This window comes from Podospora anserina, chromosome 1, assembly GCF_000226545.1.
Source record: "Podospora anserina S mat+ genomic DNA chromosome 1, supercontig 1".
Taxonomy (NCBI): domain Eukaryota; kingdom Fungi; phylum Ascomycota; class Sordariomycetes; order Sordariales; family Podosporaceae; genus Podospora; species Podospora anserina.
Window position 1 is genome coordinate 125,871 of NW_001914859.1, and position 23,604 is coordinate 149,474.

The 23,604-nt window shown below is 54.0% G+C and overlaps 7 protein-coding genes across 7 annotated transcripts; 3 read left to right on the forward strand and 4 right to left on the reverse strand.

Moving 5' to 3' along the window:
- Positions 1-60: 60 nt before the first annotated feature.
- Positions 61-1,164, reverse strand: PODANS_1_600 (uncharacterized protein; the record flags this gene model as incomplete). The annotated part of the gene is made up of 1 exon (XM_001912178.1): positions 61-1,164. The coding sequence occupies one exon, from the start codon at positions 1,162-1,164 to the stop codon at positions 61-63; it is 1,104 nt and encodes a 367-aa protein (XP_001912213.1).
- Positions 1,165-2,534: 1,370 nt separating this feature from the next.
- PODANS_1_590 (uncharacterized protein) lies at positions 2,535-3,736 on the forward strand (the record flags this gene model as incomplete). The annotated part of the gene is made up of 2 exons (XM_001912179.1): positions 2,535-3,102; positions 3,159-3,736. 2 exons carry the CDS (start codon positions 2,535-2,537, stop codon positions 3,734-3,736), a joined length of 1,146 nt encoding a protein of 381 aa, XP_001912214.1.
- Positions 3,737-4,158: 422 nt separating this feature from the next.
- Positions 4,159-6,684, reverse strand: PODANS_1_580 (uncharacterized protein; the record flags this gene model as incomplete). Its single annotated transcript, XM_001912180.1, has 1 exon — positions 4,159-6,684. The coding sequence occupies one exon, from the start codon at positions 6,682-6,684 to the stop codon at positions 4,159-4,161; it is 2,526 nt and encodes an 841-aa protein (XP_001912215.1).
- An 85-nt stretch (positions 6,685-6,769) lies between these two features.
- Positions 6,770-9,667, forward strand: PODANS_1_570 (uncharacterized protein; the record flags this gene model as incomplete). Its single annotated transcript, XM_001912181.1, has 1 exon — positions 6,770-9,667. The coding sequence occupies one exon, from the start codon at positions 6,770-6,772 to the stop codon at positions 9,665-9,667; it is 2,898 nt and encodes a 965-aa protein (XP_001912216.1).
- A 417-nt stretch (positions 9,668-10,084) lies between these two features.
- PODANS_1_560 (uncharacterized protein) lies at positions 10,085-11,662 on the reverse strand (the record flags this gene model as incomplete). The annotated part of the gene is made up of 2 exons (XM_001912182.1): positions 10,085-11,049; positions 11,113-11,662. 2 exons carry the CDS (start codon positions 11,660-11,662, stop codon positions 10,085-10,087), a joined length of 1,515 nt encoding a protein of 504 aa, XP_001912217.1.
- Positions 11,663-12,646: 984 nt separating this feature from the next.
- PODANS_1_550 (uncharacterized protein) lies at positions 12,647-17,199 on the forward strand (the record flags this gene model as incomplete). Its single annotated transcript, XM_001912183.1, has 2 exons — positions 12,647-16,631; positions 16,664-17,199. 2 exons carry the CDS (start codon positions 12,647-12,649, stop codon positions 17,197-17,199), a joined length of 4,521 nt encoding a protein of 1,506 aa, XP_001912218.1.
- A 489-nt stretch (positions 17,200-17,688) lies between these two features.
- Positions 17,689-18,711, reverse strand: PODANS_1_540 (uncharacterized protein; the record flags this gene model as incomplete). The annotated part of the gene is made up of 1 exon (XM_001912184.1): positions 17,689-18,711. One exon carries the CDS (start codon positions 18,709-18,711, stop codon positions 17,689-17,691), a length of 1,023 nt encoding a protein of 340 aa, XP_001912219.1.
- Positions 18,712-23,604: the final 4,893 nt, after the last annotated feature.

Genomic DNA, 23,604 nt, shown 5'->3' on the forward strand with positions numbered 1-23,604 from the left:
TTGTGCTTGTCATTTCAACACCGACCCATCTCGATATATTTACATTCGTCCGTCCATCGATCACGTCCTCAACCACTGGAGCAAGGCGGCATGGAACCGATCAGGTGCCTGGATCTGTGGCGCGTGTCCCAGGTCTTCAAATTCGACCAGCGTGCAATTGGGCATCCTGTTGGCTGTTTCCTTTCCAATAAGCTCATACCTTCCCAGCTTCTCCTTCACATCCGGAGGCGACCACTGTTTCCCGATGGCCGTTGTGTCCTTGGTCCCAACCATCAACAGTGTCTTTGATCGGACACGAGGGAACTCGTAAAAGACCGGCTGGGTCAGCACCATGTCCACCACCCTCGCCTGACCCTCGACAAAGTTTTGGGCTTCGGTGCCAGCGTAGATCTGAGCCAACATCATCGCCCACACATTGTACTCGGGCGCCCAAGCCCCGAGGTAGTAGTTGCTCTGCTCGTACCCCTTTATTGACATGTAGTTTGACGTCTGTTCCGTCTTGAGAGTAACAGAAAGATCAGGGTATGGTACCCCGAGTTCGAGGTACGGCTCTAGCCCGATGGGATTGACGAGAACAAGGCTGGAGACCAGGTCTGGGTAGAGAAGGGAGAAGCGGGTGGCTAGCATGCCGCCCAGGGAGTGGCCTACCACTGTTATGCCATTGTTGCTGGGGTCTGTCAGGTCCAGGACTGACAAGAGGGAGTAGGTGTTGAGGGCTAGTTGGTGGAGGGAGTACTGGTAGAGGGTGCCGGGCTTGGAGGACTTGCAGAAGCCGATTTGGTCGGGGATGATGATGCGGTACCCGGCCTTTTGGAGGGTCGCGGCGGTGGTGGACCAGGTGATGGAGCAAAAGTTTTTGCCGTGGAGCAAGAGGGCGATTTTGGGCTTGGGGTTGGGCTTTTTGCGGGTGTAACGGACGCGTTGTGGCTTCGTGGTTGTGGTAGGGGCGACGATGGGGGGAAGGTCGATGAAGGCCATCTCTAGGGGCAGACCCTGAGAGCCGAAATGGAAGAGTTGGAAGGGGTGGGGGTACGTGAAGTTGGAACCATTGAGGTCGGTTGGGAAGGGGCCATTGTCGATGGTCGTGTTTTTGGTCGCCGTCTTGCTTTGGCTCGCGATGGCTGCTACGGCTGATGCTGCCCAGATGAGGGCGAGGAACAACATCTTCACTTTCGGAGTTGCGCGAGACAACTGCACAGTGGAAGATCCCAAGTTGGAGACCACTGTTTCCCCAAGGTGAATTTGTTGCGGCGACCTTCCAGGGTGGTATTTTGTTGGTAGTCGTGATCAGCCTGGCACACCAGATCATCGCTGGAGTCAGCCAAAAGGCTGTCGTGTAGCATCTTTTAAGATGCTCGAGCCCAAGACACTGGAATATTTGCCCCTGACTCCCACTTCACGAAAATCGGTGGGCATCAAAAGAATCTCATGTTGACATGCTTTTTCTTTTACGCTCATGACAACGACAGAGAAACAAGTTAAGGGGATCAGGGATGAATACAGTCATGACGGTGGGATATCAGTGGTTTATTTCTCGTCCCAGAAGCAATATCGGAACCCGGCCAAGCGGATGGCTGTGATATTGAGGTGGTGCGATAACTCGCCCTTGCATCAAAGATCAACGCTGCATGGCGGTCACCCGATTCGGAGTTTCCTAGACCGTAGGTGAGACATGTACGGCTGAACTTTCCTCCCTTCAACACCCAGCACAGACCTGTGGTATCTACGCAGATTTGAAGTAACATCCATGGATCTTGCTTTTTAATCGCTCTTTTGGTGTTGGATAAATATGTCCAGCATGGAAAGGCTGCCTGCCAAGCCCGAGAAAGAAACAACAAACCCTCCTAAACGGCAGGTCTAGGTCCATTCACGCTCCAGCTTCGCTTATCTGTTTCGGCATCCGGGGGCGCCATGATCGGCGTTGTCTGCTTGCCTCGAGGGACCTGCCAAAATCCTTTAGCGCCACAGAAGCCTCTGGCCACTGGGAAGATCTCGGTGTGAGCACGGCAGGCTCCAGATTTCCAGAGGGTGAACTGAACAAGACGGGAAATTCCATGCCCATCCCAAGGCGGCACCCGTGTCTTGGTGTCCAGGTTCCTCCCTTCCAAGAATGTAGGTATCTGGGCTCTGTTGGGCAAAGACGGGCGATGTCTTGGTAGGACACCACCATGATCACGGGTGGTTCTCTGTTAATATAATTAGGTCACATCCAGACCACTGTTGGGTGTCAGTTCGTGTGTTCTGGTTTGTTTCCTGAAGACGGTTCTGAGGTCACCATGGCCTCCGGGAACTTGCCTGGTGAAAACAGGGCATACCAAATCGAGGCCCCTTGCATCGTCTTCTTCGTCCTAGCGCCAATCTTTGTCGGCGTTCGCCTTTGGGCGCGCATCAAGCTGAGAGGATGGTCTGGACTAGGCCTGGATGACTGGACTATTGTTGTTTCAACGGTACGCTAGACGCCACCCCTGATTTCAACTAGCAAGCTAACTGTTAGAGATATTTGCAACTGTCGTATCGGCATTGATGGTAGCATCATGTGCCCACGGCTTTGGTCAGCACATTGCCAACCTTACCAAGCCCAACAGGCTGATGACACTAAAAGTATGGGTCTTTTCTGTTCTTGTATGACCTCGTTAACCAACTTAGCTAACCTCCTTCAGCTGTTCTACGTCGCTCAAGCATTTTACAAGCTCACCATCAACCTCACCAAAGCCTCAATTCTCCTCCTCTACCTCCGTATCTTCCCCAAACAATGGTTTCGCAAAACATGCCTTGTTCTTCTAGCCGTCATTCTTCTCTACATGGTCGGAACAACTGCCTCTTCGATAGGGCAATGCAACCCGATTCCGAGAGCTTGGGATAAGTCCATCGCCGGCACCTGCATCAGCATCACGGCAAATTGGTACGCCAACGCCGCGTTCTCGATCACGACCGACCTGGTCATCCTCGGGCTGCCCATGCATTCGATCTACACCTCTCATCTGCCGACAAGCCAAAAGCTGGCATTGATGGGTGTTTTCGCGCTTGGTCTATTCACGACAATAACCTCGATTCTACGGATGACAACGCTCAATTTTTCGTCAACCAGCCCAGACATCACCTGTACGTATCTCTAATTTGTATCTGACCGAAACCATGAGCTGACTATTGTCACAAAGTCGACATCGACTCCTCCATCTGGACCATGATCGAGCAAAACCTCGCCATCATCTGCGCCTGTCTTCCCGTCTGCCGGCTTCCCCTGTCATACATACTCCCCTCGTACTTTTCCACCTCCACCTCGCCATCATCTTCGTCTTCGATGCCCGCCATCAAGATGAAGCCGAGGATACACATCGGTGGCTCGTCAAGCTCGACTCAGGAGTTCAACGGGCATATCTCGGATGCCGAGGGAGGTTATGAAAGGAGGAGATATGGACAATACGGGATTGACAAGGGGGTGATCGAGACGTCTGTTGGGGTCGTTATGCCGCCTGCTACACCTGTTACTGCTGGCAGGCCGGATACGTCGGGGAGTAGGAGAACCAAGGCTGAGGAGTGGGTGCAGCAGCAGAGACGGGAACATGAAAACTTGGGTAGACCAAGCTTTCATGGCTCGGTTGTTTCTGCTGGGAGGAGTTGCCACAGTTCGGGCGAGGAGGGGGATAGACAGAGCGAAGGGGCGATTCGGATGGTGAGGAACTATGGTGTTTGGTCTGATGGGAGGGAGGTAGAGCCGCATGCACAGGTAAGATGACCATCGAACTCAGGGTTTGAGGAGTCTGAGGGGTGGGGTTGACGCGGTATATGTTCCTAATGATATCTACATACCTATCCATATTCATAATGACAAGCCAATCGTCTCCATGATCCAGGCGAGAATGGCATGGCTAAAAATTCAATTTTATCATGGGAAAGCCAGAGACAGGTACAAACCCGTGGCAAACGCTGTTCCTATCACCAACGGAAAGAAGCAAATTGTGGCCGTAAATGTTCATAGATTGACAACGCTATATATGCAAACAAAAGAAATATGCCAGCAGTATGCTCAGTCCACGATGCCAACCTTTTTATCCGTTCCCAATGCCCGCTACCCCGACCATGCGCCGAATCCTGTGCTGTTGGACCCTGTGAAAACCCCCCCCAAAAAGAAAGCAAGAAATCGCTACACCCGTCCGCCTATTCCGCTTGATCACTCGTCTGTGCGGCTTGCCAAAGCAAACTGCTCATGCTAAGCTCCAGCACACCCTTGTTCTTCCTGACCATCTTGGCATTGACAGTCCGCATGTAATCCCTCTCCCATTTCTCCACAAACGTCACGGTCTCAAAGGCCTTGATCTCTGCTGTCGGCTTCAACATGAAGCCCTTCCCTTCCTGACCCTCTGCCTCCCCGTACTTCTCTGGATTTGTCACGTCAACCAGGACGCTCCTCCTCCCGCCAGTGGCGATGACCTCGACACGCCCAGGGTCTACCCAGATGTCTTTGGCAGTCTTGACCATGTCTTGCCCATCCTCGGCTACCTCGCCGGGCTGTGGAATGGCCTGAGGTTGAACCTGATCCACCCAGGCCCTTTTCGTTCCGCCGTCCACAATGACCCTGAGAACGAATCCGCACTTGAGATGCTTGTTCCAGAATGTCACCACCGCCAGCTGATAAAGCACCCTCGACTCCAGAGCGCCGACCCGCAACGTCCCAAACTCCTTGTTGTATTGCGCATGGCCCTTGCTCTGGACATCGATAACTTCATACCCTGGCGCGACGAGGTCGGGATACTTGAGCACCAAAATCTCCTCTATCGCCTTTGCCGCCTGTGGCCGATTTGCCGCTGTGTTGGGGATGTAAATATCACGCCGGTCAGCCTTTTCCAAGTCCGACACCGAGACCATGGTTGGCATTCTCGAGCGAGTCCGCACCATCACATTGGACGTCGCCGTCTGCGAGAGCAAGACCGCCAGTCGCCTTGAAGGGTCGTCCTCGGAGTGGCAGTTGAGCACGCCGAAATAGAGTTGCTGAGTCTGTGTTGCCGAGTTGCTTGCGCTGACGAGGTTGAATTTGACGTGCAGTCCCTTGTTGGTCATGGCGTAGTCGGAGACAGGTTCTGTTGAAGGTGGCGATACAACAACCTTTTCCATCCCCTTAAAGTCGGCAGGTGATCTCGCCAGCACCGGCATGGTGCCCGAGAGGGCCTCGAAATCCAATTCATCCAACTCGGGTGTCGTCCCCGTTCGTTTTGAAGACTTGTCCTCTTTTCCTAGGGCGCCCCAGGCAAATATTGACTGATCGTCCGTCCGGCGGATGATCTCTTCCTGTAGCCTCAGAAAGGCCTTGTCATATCCCTCGCCATAGATTATTGGCAGGTTGACCCCAAACAATCCAAGCAGACAATACGCCACATCCTCCGCTCTGGTCGTTTCTCTGCCCGCAGCCCACGCCATTCGCTGCGCAATGCTAGAGTTGTGAACCAGCTTCGGCTCCAACAAGACCACCTCCTCAATTCCTGTAATCTTCTCCACCGTCTTGACCAAACTAGACTTGGTCCCGAGCAATCGCCAGCCGTGGGCGTAAAATACAAGCTTTTTTGGCGCAACAAGCTCTTGAAGCGTCCAGCCCCGCGTGAACCATCTCGAGGCAGAAAAGTCATCCTTCCATGTTCGGTACCCAGAGGTGTAGCTGTCAAAGTGAACGTCGTCAAGATAGGCGTAGCAGACAGCCGCTTTTTGGTACCAGCCAAACATGGAGTTGATCGCCTCGGAAAGCTCGCTGCTGCTTCTCCTGTCGATGCAGACAGTGTCGAGCCAGATGTACGAGTGGCCGTCTTTGGAGGCCTGGGTGCATGCATAGCTGAGTTTGGCGTATCCCGCCTTTTGTTCGACTGGGTGGACCTGCGGTTGTGGTGGTTTCATTGGAGGAGAAGGAGGCGGCAATGCTAACGACGGTGACGATGATGGCGTCATGGTTGTGGAAGATGAGAAGGATCTGTGACTTTGGAGGTCGTCGTCGATTTCGGGCGATGGTGGTAGGGGCGAAAAGTAAGCAGACTGGCGCTGGAACCGGCTTGCATCACGATGCCCACGGAGAGCCGTGAGCATGTTGGCCAGCATCATGAGCTTCATGACTTCGGTCTTTTCCAGCGGCAGCTCTGGTCGGGCGGCGGTGATGTAGCCATGGCTTGAGCCGAGTAGAGATGGTAACGAAGATGGTGGCGGTGTAGCTGGTCTGGGTTTTCGAAATGCGGAAAGGGACTCCAAATCCTGAAAGGTCACCTCCTCGGGACCCCAAGTGTGTGAAAATATGGCATAGGGAGGAATGCTGGGCTCAAAGAACTCCTCCACCTCGCGGGTGGTGACATTGAGCAGTCTCATTTTGGGTTTTGGGCGGTGTTCTTCCTGAGAGTTCATGTCAGACAAGAGCAGACGGAAAGTTGCAGGTCGACATTTGTTTCGACTTTTGTGAGTCTTATCATGATGGGCTCGAAGGGCCAAGAGACACTTGCAGTTAACCGGTGGGCCAATGAGACGTTGCAACGACGCTATGGGGAAAAGACCAATGGGAGCAACGCCCAAGTGTGCCATTGGGTCCGTCAGGCTCCAAATGTCCGATGTACTCGTGTGGAGACATCGTGGACCCTCGTGGAGCGACTCGACCTCCACGAAAATGACGCCGTTGTCCAATTCGGATCTGGTTTGGGCACCAGCTGCTTGCATCACGTCTGCAAGTTGGCACCACCGAATGCCGGAGGATCATTGTTCCAAGACGAAGCTGTCCCCTGATGATGCCTGATATTGGACAATGGCCCAGGCCCATTTCCTGTTGGAACTGGGAGACGAGGCGACCTCATGGGCATTTTCCGACTTGATTGACAATGGACGTTTTGTGTTTCAACTTTGCTGCAGGTCATTGATGAGGGCCTCACGTGCTAGTCGTAGCGAACCAACGACTGCAGTAGCCCCTCCCTCCCCCACCCAACGACTGGTGAAGCATGCATCTTTTTCTTTCCCCGCACTTCAAGACCAGAACCAAGGCCATTCCCTGTCGGTATCAGCATACACAATGAGTCGATGGCATCTAGAGACTTGCATGTCACCTGATGTGGTGGTGACTGGTGGAACACACATCTACTGCATGATATGCAACCAAGCACCAGACATTGACAAGCTTGTTGCCGACCCTGGTCATCAGAATCCCACAGCACCTTTGATTCCGCCAGATGAGCCGTACGGCGCATACAACCTTTCATGGCCGCCGGGCATACCCTATAGAAGGACTGGGCAGCATATCACAAGGGAAGAACCAGTGGACCAAAATGAAGCAGAGAACAGCAACTCCTCAGACGGCTTGTTCAGTAACATCCAACTTAGGGCCGCGTATGAGAAGGCATTGGGTCCGGATGAGTTCCGACTCATTTGCCTTCCAAGCACAGACGATGTGAATACACCTATTCACTTGACGCTCGAGACGTATGGCGATGAGCGCTATCCGGAATACGAGACTGTGTCGTATACATGGGGCGGAGAAGATGAAGACGGAACCCTTTGCAAGCCAGTCTTTGTTGGGCCTTACTGGGAGGTGTTGCTGCAGACCAAAAATTGCTGGGAAATGCTGAGATTCCTCCGACCTCGGCGAGGCTATCGCTTGGTCTGGGTTGACGCCATCTGTATCAATCAGCTGGACTCGCTGGAGAGAGCAACACAGGTGGCGAAGATGAGATCGATTTACAAAAACAGTCGACGAACGGTTGTTTATTTGGGCCCTGAGATCACTCCTATCACCACACATGCCCACCCAGTCCGACTCTCAGCAAGAGAGGCAGTCACCTTGTCGCGAGGAGGGGAGACTGAGCTCATCGGTACGGGCGGCAAAGTAAACTTGGGGCAGTTGCTTCAGTGTCGGTACTTTAGTCGCATCTGGGTAATTCAAGAACTTCTCCTGTCACGCCAAGTATCGATTCCAGTTCGCGATATGGAGATAGATTTTGACTCACTGAGCATCAATGCTATCACCGGGCAGGCTGGCGAGGGCAGACGCCCAAGACAGCTCTGGGACAGTACGCCTGCGCCGTGGTTCCAATACTTATCCCAGGGAGGCTACTTACGTCATGGTCTCCTGGACTGGACACTGCTGACATCTTCGTCGACTGCTTCAGACATGCGTGACGAGCTGTTTAGCCTCCTGGGTCTAGTTCCTAACAACAATTTAACGCCAGATTACGGAATTTCCCGGTTGCACGCGCAGATAGGAGTTGCCGCACACTCGCTGTTCCGACTTGGTTCCTTCGAAAACTTCTACATAGCTCCCACTCAGCAGAGAGAACGACCCGACAATTATCCATCTTGGGTGCCCTACCGAGCTCGAACAGGGGGAGCAGCACGAGTGTCATGGACATCCCAGGAACCAAAACGTGTTCTCCAGGAATTCTACGAGGCCCTGAAGCGCCACTTTGATAAGTCTTATTCAGGCCGTCATGCAATCTATCAGCCGGAAGAAGATAATGAATCAACCCTTTGGACGGCCGAAGCTACCATCGATGTAGACACAGCAGCCTTGACCCTTAAAGCGACGCATTTGGCGACATGTACAGATGTGCCTGTTGAGGTTCCTTTTACCAAGAAGAACCATTTCAGGTCACGTACTGAGAGGGAACCCGGATGGAAGGCCTTTGTGGTGCGGTCTAACGAGATGGAGATGTATCTTCTCTCAAACCGGAGCAGTGCCCTTGATAAAGTAGTTGAACCATTCGACCACATCTACTGGCTGCACGGGGGTTATACAAAAGAAGAAACGCCAGGGTTCTTGATCCTGCGTCCCATAAAAGGCCAAGAGGGGAAACGGTTTCGGTTAGTCGGCTTTTGTAGCCAGGTGTTGTTTGTCGAGGTCTTCGTTGCCGGACGTAAGACGGTCCCAAACAGGCAACCAAACAGGGCACGCAGTATCGCTATTCATTATCTTTCTTCCTCTAATCTTCAGAGAGGATTGAAGCGAGCTGTGGATGATGCTGTCGCCAAGTTTGGATGTTTAGAGGAATTGTTTCCAGGCGTAGTCACACCACAGGGTCAGCTGTGGAGTTTCTTGGCCTTGATGAAGCTGGCCTCCTGGCCATCGCAGCCGTTCACTTTCTTTTCGGAATACCTGAGCCACCTTGACTCAAGATACGATGGCGTGGTTACCAAGGAAATGAGGAGACTCGAGGACGACCAGCACGAAGTCGAGATCCTTACCATCACCGTGCCATCCGCCGACATATCCAAGTTTGTGTTATCATGGGGATACTTGCGCCCTCCTTTCGTCAAGTTTCAGCAGCTACAATCACGGGAGGACCAAGATGTACCATGGGACGAAAGCAGAGTTGTTGTAGTGGAAACTCTCCAAGAAGATGATGTGCTGCGGCTCCGGGCTGAAATGAGCGCCAAGGACCTGGCTGACCTGAGGCGAAGCGGGAAGCGTGACAGTTCGGGCCCCGGTGAGCAGCAAATCAGCAATGTAATTTCACCGGAGGCTCAGACTGTCTGGAAATACTTTCAAGAGCTGGAAAAGGCGCGCTGGGCGACAGGAGGAATGGGCATCCAGGAGATGGTCAGACTTGTTCAATCTGGCCAAGACACAAGTTCAATGGCTTGTCCTGAATGGCCGGCTGATATCGTGGATGCGTTTCAGGTCCAGGGCAACACTTTACAAATCACGATTGTGTAGGGTAAAGTATGCCAACTGGACTGAATCAGGCCTCGAAAATAGCTAATAAGCCTTAAAAGATAGTTAATAGGCTTGGACGAATAGTCAAAAGGCCTGTTTTTATTCTAAAAAGACATAGCCGTGACTGTGTAAGCCACCAACAAGGCACAAGGCGTAGCACCTCATTGGTCGGGCTTATAAGAGGCTGCAAGCGCCCGCACATGGCAATCGGACCCACAACAGGCTAGCACGGACAATATCCCTGACCATCACATGTCAAGCGTGCAAGCTCCCTGAGGTTCATCCAGAGAAGCAAGCTCAGTGTCGTGGTAATTCTGTTGTCTTGGCAGAGGAAGAACCCAGAATACCTATTCTCATTCAAACTTGAGCAACCGTCCCTTCTTAAAATCATGACACTGCCCCTGTACAATCAAGTGACTAAATGAGACCAGCTCTGGCAGCCTCCCCTCCACCCTCGGCCATCACGCTCTCTACCTTTTGCTTCCCCTTCATCATGCCAGCTCCCTCTCCTACACCCATGCGACGAGCGACATAGCGTTGTGCCACAACGCCTACCGACAAACTCAGCGCCTCTTCAAGCCACTCGGCAACCCATTCCCTCGGGTCAACCCCGCCGCTCTCGATAATGTCCCTGATATCATCCGGCACTCGTCCAAACTGCTCCTCAAACTCATCCTCGTCGCTCCCACCCGCTGAAGGCGCAACGTCTAGCCACTTGATCCATTTTGCCGGGACCCCTTGGCTAACAGCCGAATACCGAATGTCGTGGACGGGATCGAAAATGTAAATGGCAAACACGACTTGGTCATCATTCTGTTCCTCCTCCTGGGCCATGCTGTCCTGCTTGGCCTTTTCTTCTCCCGCCGTGCCCGCAAACAGACCCTTGTCTCCCTTGACAGAAACAGCCTGGACACTGAGGAAGATATCCGACGAGCGCACAGGGTTGGATTCAGAGACGGGCTCCAAGGCTCTCTGGCGAGCTGCCTCAATCCCACCACGGGAGCTGAAGTAGTCGGTGGCGTATCCCTCCGCGTTGGCCCTGCACAGCTTGGAGCCTTCCACCAGTCCACCAACAATCCCCAAGTCTCTCCCAGGAGCATCCGTGACTCTCCACCATGGACCGTCGCGCCAGCCGGCAGTAGAGTGTTGCGCATTGGATGCGGCACCAGATTCTTGCCCACGCTGAATGACAAGCAGGTCTCCTCCTTCTACCTGAGCCATAACCCGGTTGAAGACTGCGTAGATGAGGGGGTCAAGTGACGGATAGCCGACTAGGTCGTGAGTAATGTGGATCAGGAGACGCTCGTGGGAGGAAATCGGCGGCGCAAGGGTGTGGAGGATTGTGGTGAGGGAGGGAAGGGCACGGTGACGGAGCTCATCGCCTGAACAGAAGCACACTGTTAGTCTAGATCATAATCCCATTCCGTAAATATGGCACCACATACCTAGGCCGCGCAGAGCACCGACATTTCCACGAACTTGATCGGCCCATTTGCGAGCCTCCTCATTCTGCTGAATCTCCTTGACAGCGGCTTCTGCTGTCTTCATCGCTGCCGTCGCGGTAGACAGCAAGCCACCCCACCAGCCACCACCGCCGCTCGATGCGGTGGCTGTCGCTTGAGGTTGCTCGAGCTTCTTCTCCACCTCGTCGGAGCTGGTGGCGCTGGGGGTGGCATGGTAGGAACCGGTACTCTCGGCTGACTTGCGAGCAGTGTCGGCGCGAGGAGGAGGGGTGTTGGTAGATGTACGCTTCAGCGCCGGCGAAGCTTTCTGTACATTTTCGCGGATGCGAGGCGTGTGAGGTCGCGGTGCCTTCTCCTCGCCGAGTTGGGTTTCGAGCTCGGCCAGGGGGTCAAAGTCATCGGTCGCGGGTTCTGGCTTGCCCTTTGCAGGCAGCTTTGTCTTGGGGGCTTTAGTGGTGGCCGAATCAGCGCCGATATCCTTGAACAAGTCATCAATATCGTCGTCGGCAGCCTTTGCTTTGTGGGTGGTCATTTTGGCGGTGATGAGGTTGGTGTTCCGACTGTTTGCGACGCCGTGACGGACTGACGGTTTGAGCCGCGAGCTGCAAGTGGAGAAGTGCGAGCAGACCCGTCGTTATAGGGGGCGGGCTGCCCAACCTGAAAGAAGGTTGGATGGGATTGAATGCGGGGGTGTTATCTCAATAATCGGTTGGAAGTATGTAGTGCTATGATTAGTCGTTCTAAGCAATCGTATCCGTATGGGCTGCAATACTCGACCAGAAAGATGACAGTCGGGTCTCACGATGGCAGATACGCAAACACAACGATGCACAAGCCAACCACCACAGCTTCTTCAGTGGAAATGCAAAGTGGTGTTGTTGCGTCACGGGCCAAAATGGCAGAGGTCAGGGGAGCCCAGGCATCAAATCAACGGCTAGCTCCACCGAGTGTTATGCAACAGCTGATTGGTTGAGCCGCAGTGCTGCAGTCCAAACAGGTTCTCAGCCGGCGGGTGATTGCCAGCTGTGGGAGTGGGGCTAGCCGGGCGGCGCGGAGTGCCAGGGGCCTGGGCTTATTCGGGAACCTCCAGAAAATTGACGTGAGAAGAAATCTACATGCAAGGAGGAGCGTAACAAGACCAGCATCTGACGGCAGCTTGTGCCGATATCTCTCATCCGACATTTGTCCAGGGCTGTTCATGAGAAGAGAGTCACAAGCCTTGTTTCTGACGACATTCCTTGTCCTCTTGTTTTGTTCTGCTGCCTCTCACTTGGGGCAATTTGCGGGCGTGCAAGAGAGGGTTATTTACAAGCGACCAACCGGATCTGACCTTGACCCTGACACGTTGGATGCCCGCCTAGTGCCATCACTTTTTTCGCCTCACTCACACAACATTACTCTCACCACACCCTCTACACCGGCTTACACCGTCAGTCTCACCAGGGAAGCTCACCGTCTCAAGTCTACTTAACCAAGCTGTCCCGGTACGTGGATTGAATTACACGTTCCTCCTATAATGGACCGTGGTCGTGGAGGTGGTCGTGGGCGCGCGACCAAGAAGCAGCGTGCCGGTCTACCACCATCTCACCATCCATATCCGGAATCACTTCATACGCCAGGCCCTTCATTTGTCTCTCCGGATGTTTCTCTCTTACCAAAAGTCCCCCAGTCAGCTCCCCAACGCGGGAACAAATCCAGGCCGGTAAATCAAACACCACATCGCGCCTCCTCACCCATGAGCATGCCAACTACAGCAACCACGTCAGCACACCACAGCTTTCGGGCATTCGCTCCAAAAACCGACAAGCCTGGTAGAAGCAACACTTTCCACTCGAGCTTCACCTTTGAGTCGCCAACCAATCATGGAATGGCACCCGAGGCTCCCATGGGCCGGAAGAGAGCCAAAACCTTTGAGACGGCCACTACGGCCAGCTTTGAGGGTGAAGACGAGGCACATTCAAAAGGTGGACACTCTCTTAGAAAGAGGACTCGTATTGACTACGCTCAAGTTCTCGACGATGAGATTGGCCTTGCTGCGGCGAGAAACGGTGCCGAGTTGCCCCCGAAAATGACGGCAGCTGCTCCCACTGTTGCCCGGCCACGCAAGAGAAAAGGCGCCCATTCACAAGATGATACGGACGATGAGGCCGATGATGTCTCGTCGACTACGAAGCGTCGACGAGCTGACAAGTCTCCTGCTGCCCCTCGCGCCGCATCGCGTCGCCGGAATACCGGCAGGAAACTGCCCACCGGAATGAGCGCCTACATCGATCAGCCATCAGACAACGATGCCGTGCAGGACACGATTCTTGTTGGGGTTTCAATGGATGCGGATGAGGAATCGGAACAATCATCATATCGAGAATCGGATTCAGCACCTTCATCTCCAGAAGGAACTAACCCAGCAAGGCGACAAGACCAGCAGCCAGAGACGTCGAAGCAGAGAGACCCTGTAGCTGCGATCAATCAGCCGGCGATGATTGTACCAGAGAATGGAACGGGATTGAATTTACCTGCCGCTGAGGTGAATGGCCAAGTGAATTCAAACGGCATTGAGTCGGCGATGGATCTCTCGTTGGACCATGTGCCCGAGACTGCTCCAAATTCTGCCCAACCACGAGGCCCCGTTCAACTTGAACAGAGTCGTCAAGAGCAACACCATGAGGAGCAACACCACAACGCCCCTTCTTTGATTGAATTAAACGGGACCCATTTGGAACAACAACAACAACAACAACATCAGACAGAAAAGCTTGACCCAGTTTCCGGCTTTCCAACTCCCGCCACAAAATCTCTTCAGCCTGCCACTGAAAACTCGGTAGCTTTGTCCCAGCTTTCCGAGTCTATTGCGCCAACGTCAACCGACAATACAGCTTTAAGACAAAGTTTTACCGCCGCAGAATCGCCAGTTCCCGAACCGATCCCCCAGGAGCTGGTGCCAGTTCAGAAACCAAAGCCCCAGGGATCACCAGCTGTGGAAAGTGCGCCTGGTCAATTTGACGGCGCTGTCCAGCTAGAGTCAGGATCACCTCGCGAAGTCGATCCGCCGGAAGCGCAGTCACTGTCGACGGCAACAGTTGCCAGTCGGCCAGTCTTGCGCGCGCCCAAGCCCGTGGGACCTGCGCGCCTGCCAAGGTTGGAGCGCATCTACGAGGCCGAGACTCCTTTTGCCTCAGCGCTCAATCTCGAGCCATATGAGGACGAGGACGTCATCTTGCCCGGCCCATATACCGAATGGGTGTACGCTGAAGAAGCACCACCCACGCCAACACCAATGCCGACTCCGACACCGACTCCCATGCCCATGGATAACATCATGTCAGAGGTTACTTGGGATGTGACCAGGCCGCTCAGGAGAAAGGACTTTGACAAGTTGCACCGGATAGAATCAAAGCGGCGCGAGGAACAAGGCCTCCCTCCAATCACTTTCCGAGATTTCAACAATGAATGTGCGCGGCTTCACCAAGCTGCCATCAAGGCCCAGTGTCGAGCTCAAGTCACGTCTACTCCCCAGCGTCAAACGGCGCCGGGAGTTATAGTTAGCCCTTCCAGGAAGACACTACCAGATAGCGAAACTTTGGAGCCACAGTTGCCAACTGCTGCGCCGTCGCCAGCTGCGGAAGATGATGGTCAACTCGATGCTCAGTTCGATGGGATGGATGACCAGCAAGAAGCAGATGACGACCAAGAGCCAGATGAAAATGAAGCCCCGATACCAAATCGGCAGAGCAAGCGCGCAATGGATCCAATCGAGGTTACTAAGGACTATCCTCGTCAGTACCTTTTCCCTAAACTCCGGGACCCTGCCGAGTTTGCTGCCCTGCTAGAGAACCCCGAGGAGCTGGATACGGAAACTCTGGTCAATTCGACTGCCGCCGCCGTCGAGGCCCTTCACTCTTATCAGCAGGAGTACCAAGAACTTAAAAGGATAATCGACGATGAGGAGAACTCCAAGAGACGACAAGCTAACGACAAGACCATTGCCAACTGGGAAAATCGCCAAAAGGATGACGAGCCGCTGCCGTGGCGTCGTCACTACGATGAGCCGATCAAGGGGCCTCCTCCCTTTGAGCTCCGAGGTGCACGGGCTCCTAAACCCTATGTCGACGACCCCGTTCTCGAATATCAGCGTGAGCAAGATCGCATCATGGCCCAGGCGTATGGCTTCAAGCACAATAACCATGTGTCCTTGATTGGCCGTCAGAATCCCGAGGAGCAGCGGTGGGAGGCGCCGGAAACAAGGCTCCGAGAGCGCAAGAGAACCGAGAAGGCTGCCGAATTGGCGGAAGACAATGTTGTTGAAGGGAAACGAACAAGAAGACCTCGTCAGATTGCCGACCAGAGCAAGGAAGCCAGCCGCGCAGGCACCCCAGCTCTCCCCGCCCCTCCCACAAGGCGCCCACGCAAAACAGCGACGACAGCTGTCACCAACGGAGATGTCATTGAATCAACCGACCCGGCGCCCATCCCAGAGTCTGTGACAGAGTCTCCACGCAAGCAACGCGCTGCAGCAGCCGCAGCCCGTGCCAGACAAATCGCAGACGAGGAGTCAGCCTCTTCGGTTCCTCCCCAGGATAGCAGTCAGGGCGACGAAGACTATAATGGCACACAGCCTGCCAAAGTTCGCAAGCGCGAAGCTGTGGACGCGCCTTCGTCTGCACGCACATCAGAACCCGTCAAACCCGGAGCCAAGAACAAGCGGTTTAGCAAGGCTCCAACTTCAGCGCCCATGCCGTCGGCTCCCGAGACTATTATGCCTTCCTTCTACGGCCACCCATCTGCAGCCTCGGCCCAGCCCGAGTCCAGACCATCGACCGCATCCTCTGAACGATCCGATCGCACTGCTGAGACGACCGAGTCGACGTATTCTCTACGTGACAAGCGCAAGCGCAACTTTGTGCTTGAGAATGATCCCGAGCTCGAGGCTCGCCCGCAGAGACGCAAGGTTCCTCAAAAGTCACTGAATAACAATCCCGAACCGAACGTAAAGCCGACGGCTACCAAGAAACCACGCCAGCCTCGTCAAACTCCCCTTTCGCGTCCTCCACCGGAACCAACACCGGCTCCTCCCGTCGAGCAAGCGCCTCCCCAGTTTCCGATTGCGCCTCAGCAAGTTGCGCCCCCGCCCCCCCCAAGCGGAGGTTTGAAGGCACCCACCTTGATCTACAGCAGCCCTGCGGTGCCGCAACCAGTTCCTGTGCTGGCTCCGGCGAAGCCATCTGGACAGCCACCGGGGCCGTTCTTGCATACCTTCAATTCGGCTCCTGCTTTCCAACACGGAATCCCCCCTCCACCTGCCGCTCCGCCGGCCATCAAGAAACCGATCACGAGGATCAAGCTCACCAACACGACTGGTCTTGTCAAGGGCAGGCCAATCGGCAAGGGCTCCCGTGGTGGCGGCAAGCCGGGCGGCTCCACGTTGAATGCAGAAGGCAAACTGCCAACCTTGACCGAGCTCCAGGCTGAGGCGCCAGAGAAGAGCTACTCGGAAATGAGCAAAAGTGAAAAGATGAGCTACTCGATGAGAAGTGAGTTCTTACCCCTCAACAACATGTTGTTTTCGGTATGCTAACAAATGACACAGGACGCTGGGCTTCGGGAGAGATGCAAGGCGCGGTCGAAAAACGCCGGACGACCCTCGCCAACAAGAAGGCGGAGAAAGCGACTGGCCGGCCTGGTGAAGATTCGGCTCCTGGATCGGCCAATCACTCGGGAGCGAGCACACCCCAACCGCAGCCCCAAATGCTGCCGCAGCCACCGCAAGTTCAGGCTCTGCCACCAGTCCAGCATCAGATTCCAGCACATCAACCACCGATGGGCATGATGATGGGCTCAGGGCCTCTTGCCTTGCCTGGAGGCCCTCCGCCCCCGCCTGCTCCTCATGGTCCACCGGTCCTTGTGCAGCCGAGAACTCTGCAGCCTCCGCCTGCCATGCAACATCCTCAGCCTTGGGGTCCGCCGTCTATCATGCCAGGACAAGCAGGGCAAATGGTATTTTCGTTCCCTCCACCACCTCATCAGTTCCACGGTCATCCGGGAAATCCAGGGCATTCTGGACCCATGAACTAAATCGTATGAGATGAAAAGATCGATCTCTTGTTGTCAATTGGAGGAAAGGAACCGTTGATGGGAGGAAAGGATGTTGATTTACACGAGAGAGGAAACACCAGTCGTGTGGAGTGTTTGGACGGAATGGCGTCATCTTTTGTAGCGGTCTGGTGTCAAAGGCCGCGTTTTCCGTAACAAAAAGGAGCGGGTGAAGAGAGTTAAAGATCTCGGTTTTTTTCAGTTGTTCGGGTCAAAGCAGTCATTTTCCAATCTCATGGGAGAAGAGGAACTTGATGGGGATGGACGGATCTGGGGCGGTAGGCTTGGCATGGTAGCATACAGCATGGGCGGCAAAAGCGATGTATATTTTTGCATTAGCATTTTCACTGCACTGCAGAGCGTGGTGTGGGATTTGCATTCGGCAATCGGGACATGGCATCAAGGTCGGGTACACTGTGTAAACAGCATCGATGGCAGCAGGTAGCAATACTGGACTACATTGTTGCCTCTCTAATTGTCTTGGTCATCTTCCAGGACAGTCTCGAATGCCTTGGGTATCCTCATAAAATCACTCTTGTCCCTCTGAACTGCCACACCCGGCCTCACCAAGCTCAACCACTTTCCATCACCAGGATGCAGCCCCTCGCCCAAGTCCTTGTACACCTGCACGCTCACCAGCGTCTTGTCCCCAATCAGTCTGATCCTCATGACGGTCTCGGTGTAGCACTTCCCGCAAAACAAACCCTCAATTTTCTTTTCCTCCTCCTCACTCTTCCACTCGTGCTTCTTCTCCGCTCCCTCCGAGTCAGTGGTAGTGAAATTCACAGCCGAGTACCGCACGTGGTTCTTCCCTTCCCCTTTGACGCTCGTAAACTTGATGTGGGTGTGCAAGCAGGGTTTAAAGTCCCTGTACCCGGAGCCGATGAGGCCGTTCTTGACGACGGCGTGCCCGTGGGTGGTGGCCTCTGTCCAGCCGCCTAGGTCGGTCTGCAGGATGAAGGCGAGGGCGAACTCGAGGTGGAGGGTTTTTTGGGCGGTGATGAGGGGGGTTAGGACCCAAGATAGGGAAGGGTTGGAGCCGGTGGTGGCTGCGCAGGCGAGGATGCCTAGGTCTTCGGAGGGGTTGAGGGTCTTGGTGCGGTGTTTTCTGAGGAGCTCGTAGAGGTGGTAGAAGGAGATGGAGAGGGGGAGGGATTTGTGGATTGGGGGGAGGGTGGTTAGGCAGCCTAGGGAGGGGTCTTTGCTGAGGGTGGACCGAATCTCGTGGAAGGCGTAGGAGGAAGGGAAGGGGTCGATGGGGGGTTGATTGCCGGAGGGTTTGGTCTTTGAGCCGCTGGGGAGGAGGGACGAGTCAAAGAGAATGGGGTTGCGGGCCGGGTTGTGTTTGTTGCAGCCGTCGTTGGGACCGTGGACACAAGGGAGGTTGCCTTGCCATGTTTCAGAGTCGGGAAGAAGGGTGATCTCCTGGGAGAGAGAGGGAGGTGGTGGGAGGGGAGATTCCTTGTGACGGAAGAAGGATTTGAGTTTGTTCATGTTGAGTGGAAGGATCAAGAACAACGCTGTTGACCTGAAGAAGGGATGATCTGACCACTCTCTGTTTTTATACAATCTTGGTGGCGGTCGAGGTTAGGAACGTCATTGATTTTAGCGTTTCGTTCTAAACTCTGCCAAGTTCTCTCTAGAACATAATGAGAACCCCCTGACCACTGCGTGAGATTGTGAGCGGCTTGGCCGTGGTGGCTGCCTCCGACTGCGCCAACCAGCTGAACAGTCTTTCTTCTACACCACGGACAGTCCGTTCTAGAAAACCAAACACAGCCCCATCAATATCGCAGAAGCATCAGATAAGCATGTTGTTGTCCCACACGCACTGGTATCCCAGATCAGGAAATCAGTTCGGACTCAGTTCATCAATCACTGCCCTCGAAGCAGCGCTTGCCGCTTCAAAGATTGCTCGCCCGTCCTCAGACTCCAACTTGACTTTTTGCTCCTGTTTGTCATTCCTGACCATGGCTGTTAGCGTCTCCTACATAGTCGTGATGGGCTATTGCCAAGCTCACATGGTCAAGAGTTGCGCGCCAAACACAAACAGCCGCGATAGGGAGCTCAAGAACTCAATCGCGCTTCCGTCTCCCTCTTTATCGGATTTCAACCCCGCAAACACTCGCTGAGCTTCAGCGACGGCCTTGTCCAGCTCAATCCCTAGTTCCGGCAAGACGACGTCGGCTCCTTGGGCGCAGACTGCGAGTTGAGTCGCATGCTGCCGGAAAATGGCAAGTCTCGCGGCGAAAGCCCTGGCTGGCGATAACTTCACCGGCAAGCCCTTTCCTATCTGGTTGTCTGGGTCTTCGCTGTGTTCTGTCCCGGCGAGCGAGATTGTGGCAAGGGCGGCGGTTGCGGCATCAGACAAGGCCGTGCACTTGGCTTCGAGGGAGGTTTTGTCAAAAGTAGCGTCAGCCATTAGGAAAAGGGGATATGATATCTTGGCTTAATCCAAAAAGCAGGTGGGACTAAACGAAGCTGATGGTTTAAGTGTGAGTGGTTGATTACCGGCATGAATCCGGTGCTGTAATTAGAGACTGACTCGGCTTTTTATCCAAGTGCGGGGTTTGAAAAGGCCAGTCATATCCAACACAAGAAAGATGGTAGGTGGCGGAAACGGGGCATATCACCTACACGGAATGCCACGTTCCTGTCGCGAAACAAGCACGGTCCCAAAGCAGGACAGTGTTCTGTGAATAATTCCAAACTTTCCGCGACACCCACTGTATTCTGAGACCTAAGCTAATCCTGACGCTGACTGACTGGGCACCTGCTTGTCATCTCGTATCACCATTGCGAGCAATTGGCAGGCCTTGGTCTTGCTCATAGGGTGACACTCACTCATGGGCCGGCCATCTTTGGGCAAAAACATGTCCCATCCCGAAACCTCGATGTTGTCTGGATCGATAGCCTGAGGTGGACAACTTCCATCGAGCAAGATAGGATACTTGGTAGCTCTCACAAAGGCGATGTCATACCAGATTGCATGTCTTTGCTGGTTTCTCCGTTCGTCGCGCTGGTAGGCTTGGTAGCCCCCCAACCGGGAGGGTTGCCGGACGGCACCCACCAGCACAGTCCACAGACCTCCAGGTATCAAGTTGCGCACCCTTCCCACTCGCTCTGGCCCTTTTGTGGTGCTGTGAAGGTTGAACAGACCCTGCACAGACATGGGGCGAGGGTTTCTGGATATTGTCTCCTGGGACGGTAGGTGTTTGGCTCAGACAAGATTCATTTTCACCTCCTCAGCCAACTGGTCGTTTCGCATTTCAGGAGTGTGAGATGTCTCGAAATAGTAACGCAGGCTGGCCCTGAGCACATCAGGGGGAATGAACATGTCGGCTAAAAGATGACACCGGACAGACCGTGACTGGTTTCCTGGATTACGGGAAAACCGTGGCTGGTTTCCTTCGTTGTGGTCTACCTCATCGGGGTCCGTTAACTCATGCAAGATCAGCTGCAAAAAGGGAAAGCTTTTCAGATTCGGGAGTCGGCTGAAGGACAAGTCGCCGAGCCAAGGTTGGCGTCGTACGGCATGAGAGTAGGTACCGGCATGGAAAATGTCTGTCTGTACGTATTTGTCGACCTGTGCAAAATACGCATAAAGTTCGCCAACTGGCCCGTCAGATTCCCTATTGGGGTCTTCGAAGATATGTAAATGCTCCAGATCTTTCATGGAGTTGATGATAGACCCGAACTCGTCAAGCAGCTCCTCACAGCCACTCCAGTTGATACAGACAGCCAGCTCGACGGTTGCTTAAAAGGTCTCGTGGCGAAGAAGAGGAACGATAACAGCCAGCGGCAATGGTCCGAACGGAAGCCAGTCAACTTGATCCATTCCAGCAAAGGCGTGCCCAAGCAGTTGTCTCGCTGCGCCTTGCCTTTGTCTGAGACGATGCTTGGTTGAATCTTCGTTTAGAGTTGTTCGGAGGAGAAGTTGGGACATGAAAATTTCCATCATATCTTCAAGAAGGCCGGCATGGTCCGAGTGATCATCGTCCAATATTCCCCTCACTAGGACTCTCGTGGCTTGCTGCAGTAAAGAAGCTGGACTAGTTCCTGGCTCAGGCTTCTTCTCGACATGCTCGTTTGCGGTAGCACTCTTGTTCCAAGGGCCCCCTGGCCACAGATCTGAATAGGCAAAACCATGTTAGTACAGAACCGAATACGAAGACAAAGGTTCAAAAAGACCGCTCACCATCCAAAGCATCACCATCGGGCTGCTGGCCGTCCTGCACTTGACCCCAAGGTGAGCTGCCGTGAGCTGTGCGAGACTCCCGGTAATCGTAAACACCCAGGGGTACCATCAGATCCATAAACCCTGCTCTTTCAGGACGTACTGCAAAGAAGCAATGCGTAATCTTTGACAGATCCGTTATATCCAAAATTAGATGGCCTTGGGTCCTGCCGCCATCGCTTGGTTTGAATCCTTGGTTGATTCCCAGATCAGGAATCAAAAGGCGAATGGAGATTCTTGGAAATACAGAAACGATCTCATTCACAATAGCTGTATAGAGACAGTGGGCGATGAAGGGGAAGCGAATCGCTGGATCGGTTTCATGGGTTCCAGCCGCAATTGGGTCTCCAGGCGGGCGGTCTCGATAGTAAACGCTAGCAAGGACAAGCTCGCCGCTCAGTGCTTTCCTGTCGGCACTTTGAGAGAATGCCTCTTGGAGAGGCTCGTAGCTTGACCTGGGCCAAAATCCATGCGCCGAGGATGCTGGATAGATTTCGGCTATGGCAAGGGAGCGATACCGCCCCGCAACATGGGCAATGACTGTTGTTCGCATTTTGAGTTGATATTGCTGATCGTCGTTCTTGAGATCGGAGGGGCCGCCGACTATCGGATGATGTCATATAAGGTTGGTGGGCAGGCGGATGGCAATGGAAAACCTCAGGCTTTGGGTGTGTTGACGAAGTGGGGGTGACGGAGGAGATGAGGCCCATATAAGGTCGTCAACCACGTTGAGTGTGCTACAAGAGCAGTGTGACATGGAAAAAGAATTCCTGTACCCAGTGCCTTTGTATTTAGTAGAGTCTTCGTATCACCGATGGCTCCCGATTGCTGATAATTCTGCTCTTTGCCTAGCTGCTCGACAAACCCGTCTATACGTACCTTGCCTTATATTTCCTCGAGTCAGCACAAGTTTCTGGATCCTGACCCTGACGCCGAGATAATAGGGAAGGGACCTCAAACGCCTATTACGTAGGTCCTAATTAGTGAACTGCTGTGGATAGTCCCAGTAGGCTTAGAGGGTACCTACCTAATCATCCATCAAGCTACAATCGGAAAATAATGCGGGAGGGTTTGGGGGAATTGCCTGACCAGGCCATAAAGTCAAGGTTCATATGCGCGAAGCGGCCGGAGTGTACGCGAGAGAGATGTATGGAATTGGTCTAATCTGACTTCTAAATCTTCAAGTCCTCGTGGTAAGACATAATGCCACGGTACCATGTTGGCCTTTTCCCAACCAAAGATATAACACAAACCTTCCCAAACGCCGAAACTCCATGTTGGATAGCAGAGAATCATGAAATGCTCTTGGTGGTAATCCCCCGCAGTCTGTTATTTCTCCAACAAAAGAAGCTCTGTCCCTGGTTAACCCCATCTAGAGGAGGAATCCCGCAAGTCCGCCAACAAGACCCAGGCTCAGGCCAGCAGTGATAGCGGCACCGGCCGCACTCTGGGACGAGCTTGTGACAGTCCCAGTCGCGGTGCCCACAGGAGTCCCAGAGACCTCAGTGACGGTGGCACTTGGCTCCTGTTGCTTTCCCTCCATGGAGGCAGAAGTGGAAGCTAACGATTCCAACAAGGAGGACAGCGACGCCAGAGACGAAGTGACAGGATCGACCTTGCCCGTGACAGCACCGGAGGACGACGACGGAGTCGGAGCGACGGTGCCGATCACGGCGGTGCTGGTCTCGAGGATCCTGCCCGAGCTGGTGAAGATGACCTCGACGCCCTCGAGAGTCTTGCTTGCAGTGGTAGCAACGGGGCGGGCTGTATGAAACATGGTCAGCCAATTCTCCAGGGTTAGAGATTAGTTAGAGATTAGAAAAGACATACCTCTGCCGCAAATATCTTTGCCCTCAGAGATAACCCACTCGGCCTGTTCGATGTTTTCGCAGGACTCAACTGCACAATCATGGATGCCATAGTTGAAATCGGGTTTGGAGCACAGGCAGTAGATGTCGTCGGGCTGTTGGCAACCGAGGTGCATGTGGAGCGCTAGCATATTGCTGATGCACGACTGCTTGGTATGTTAGCAACATCACCGTTCACAGAAGCACGCAGCAGGTAATTGTCACTGACGGCACAGTTGGGAAGGCCAAACTTGGGTAGCTGCTGGGCAGAAGCGAGGCCGGCCAGGGCGGCAACGACCAAAG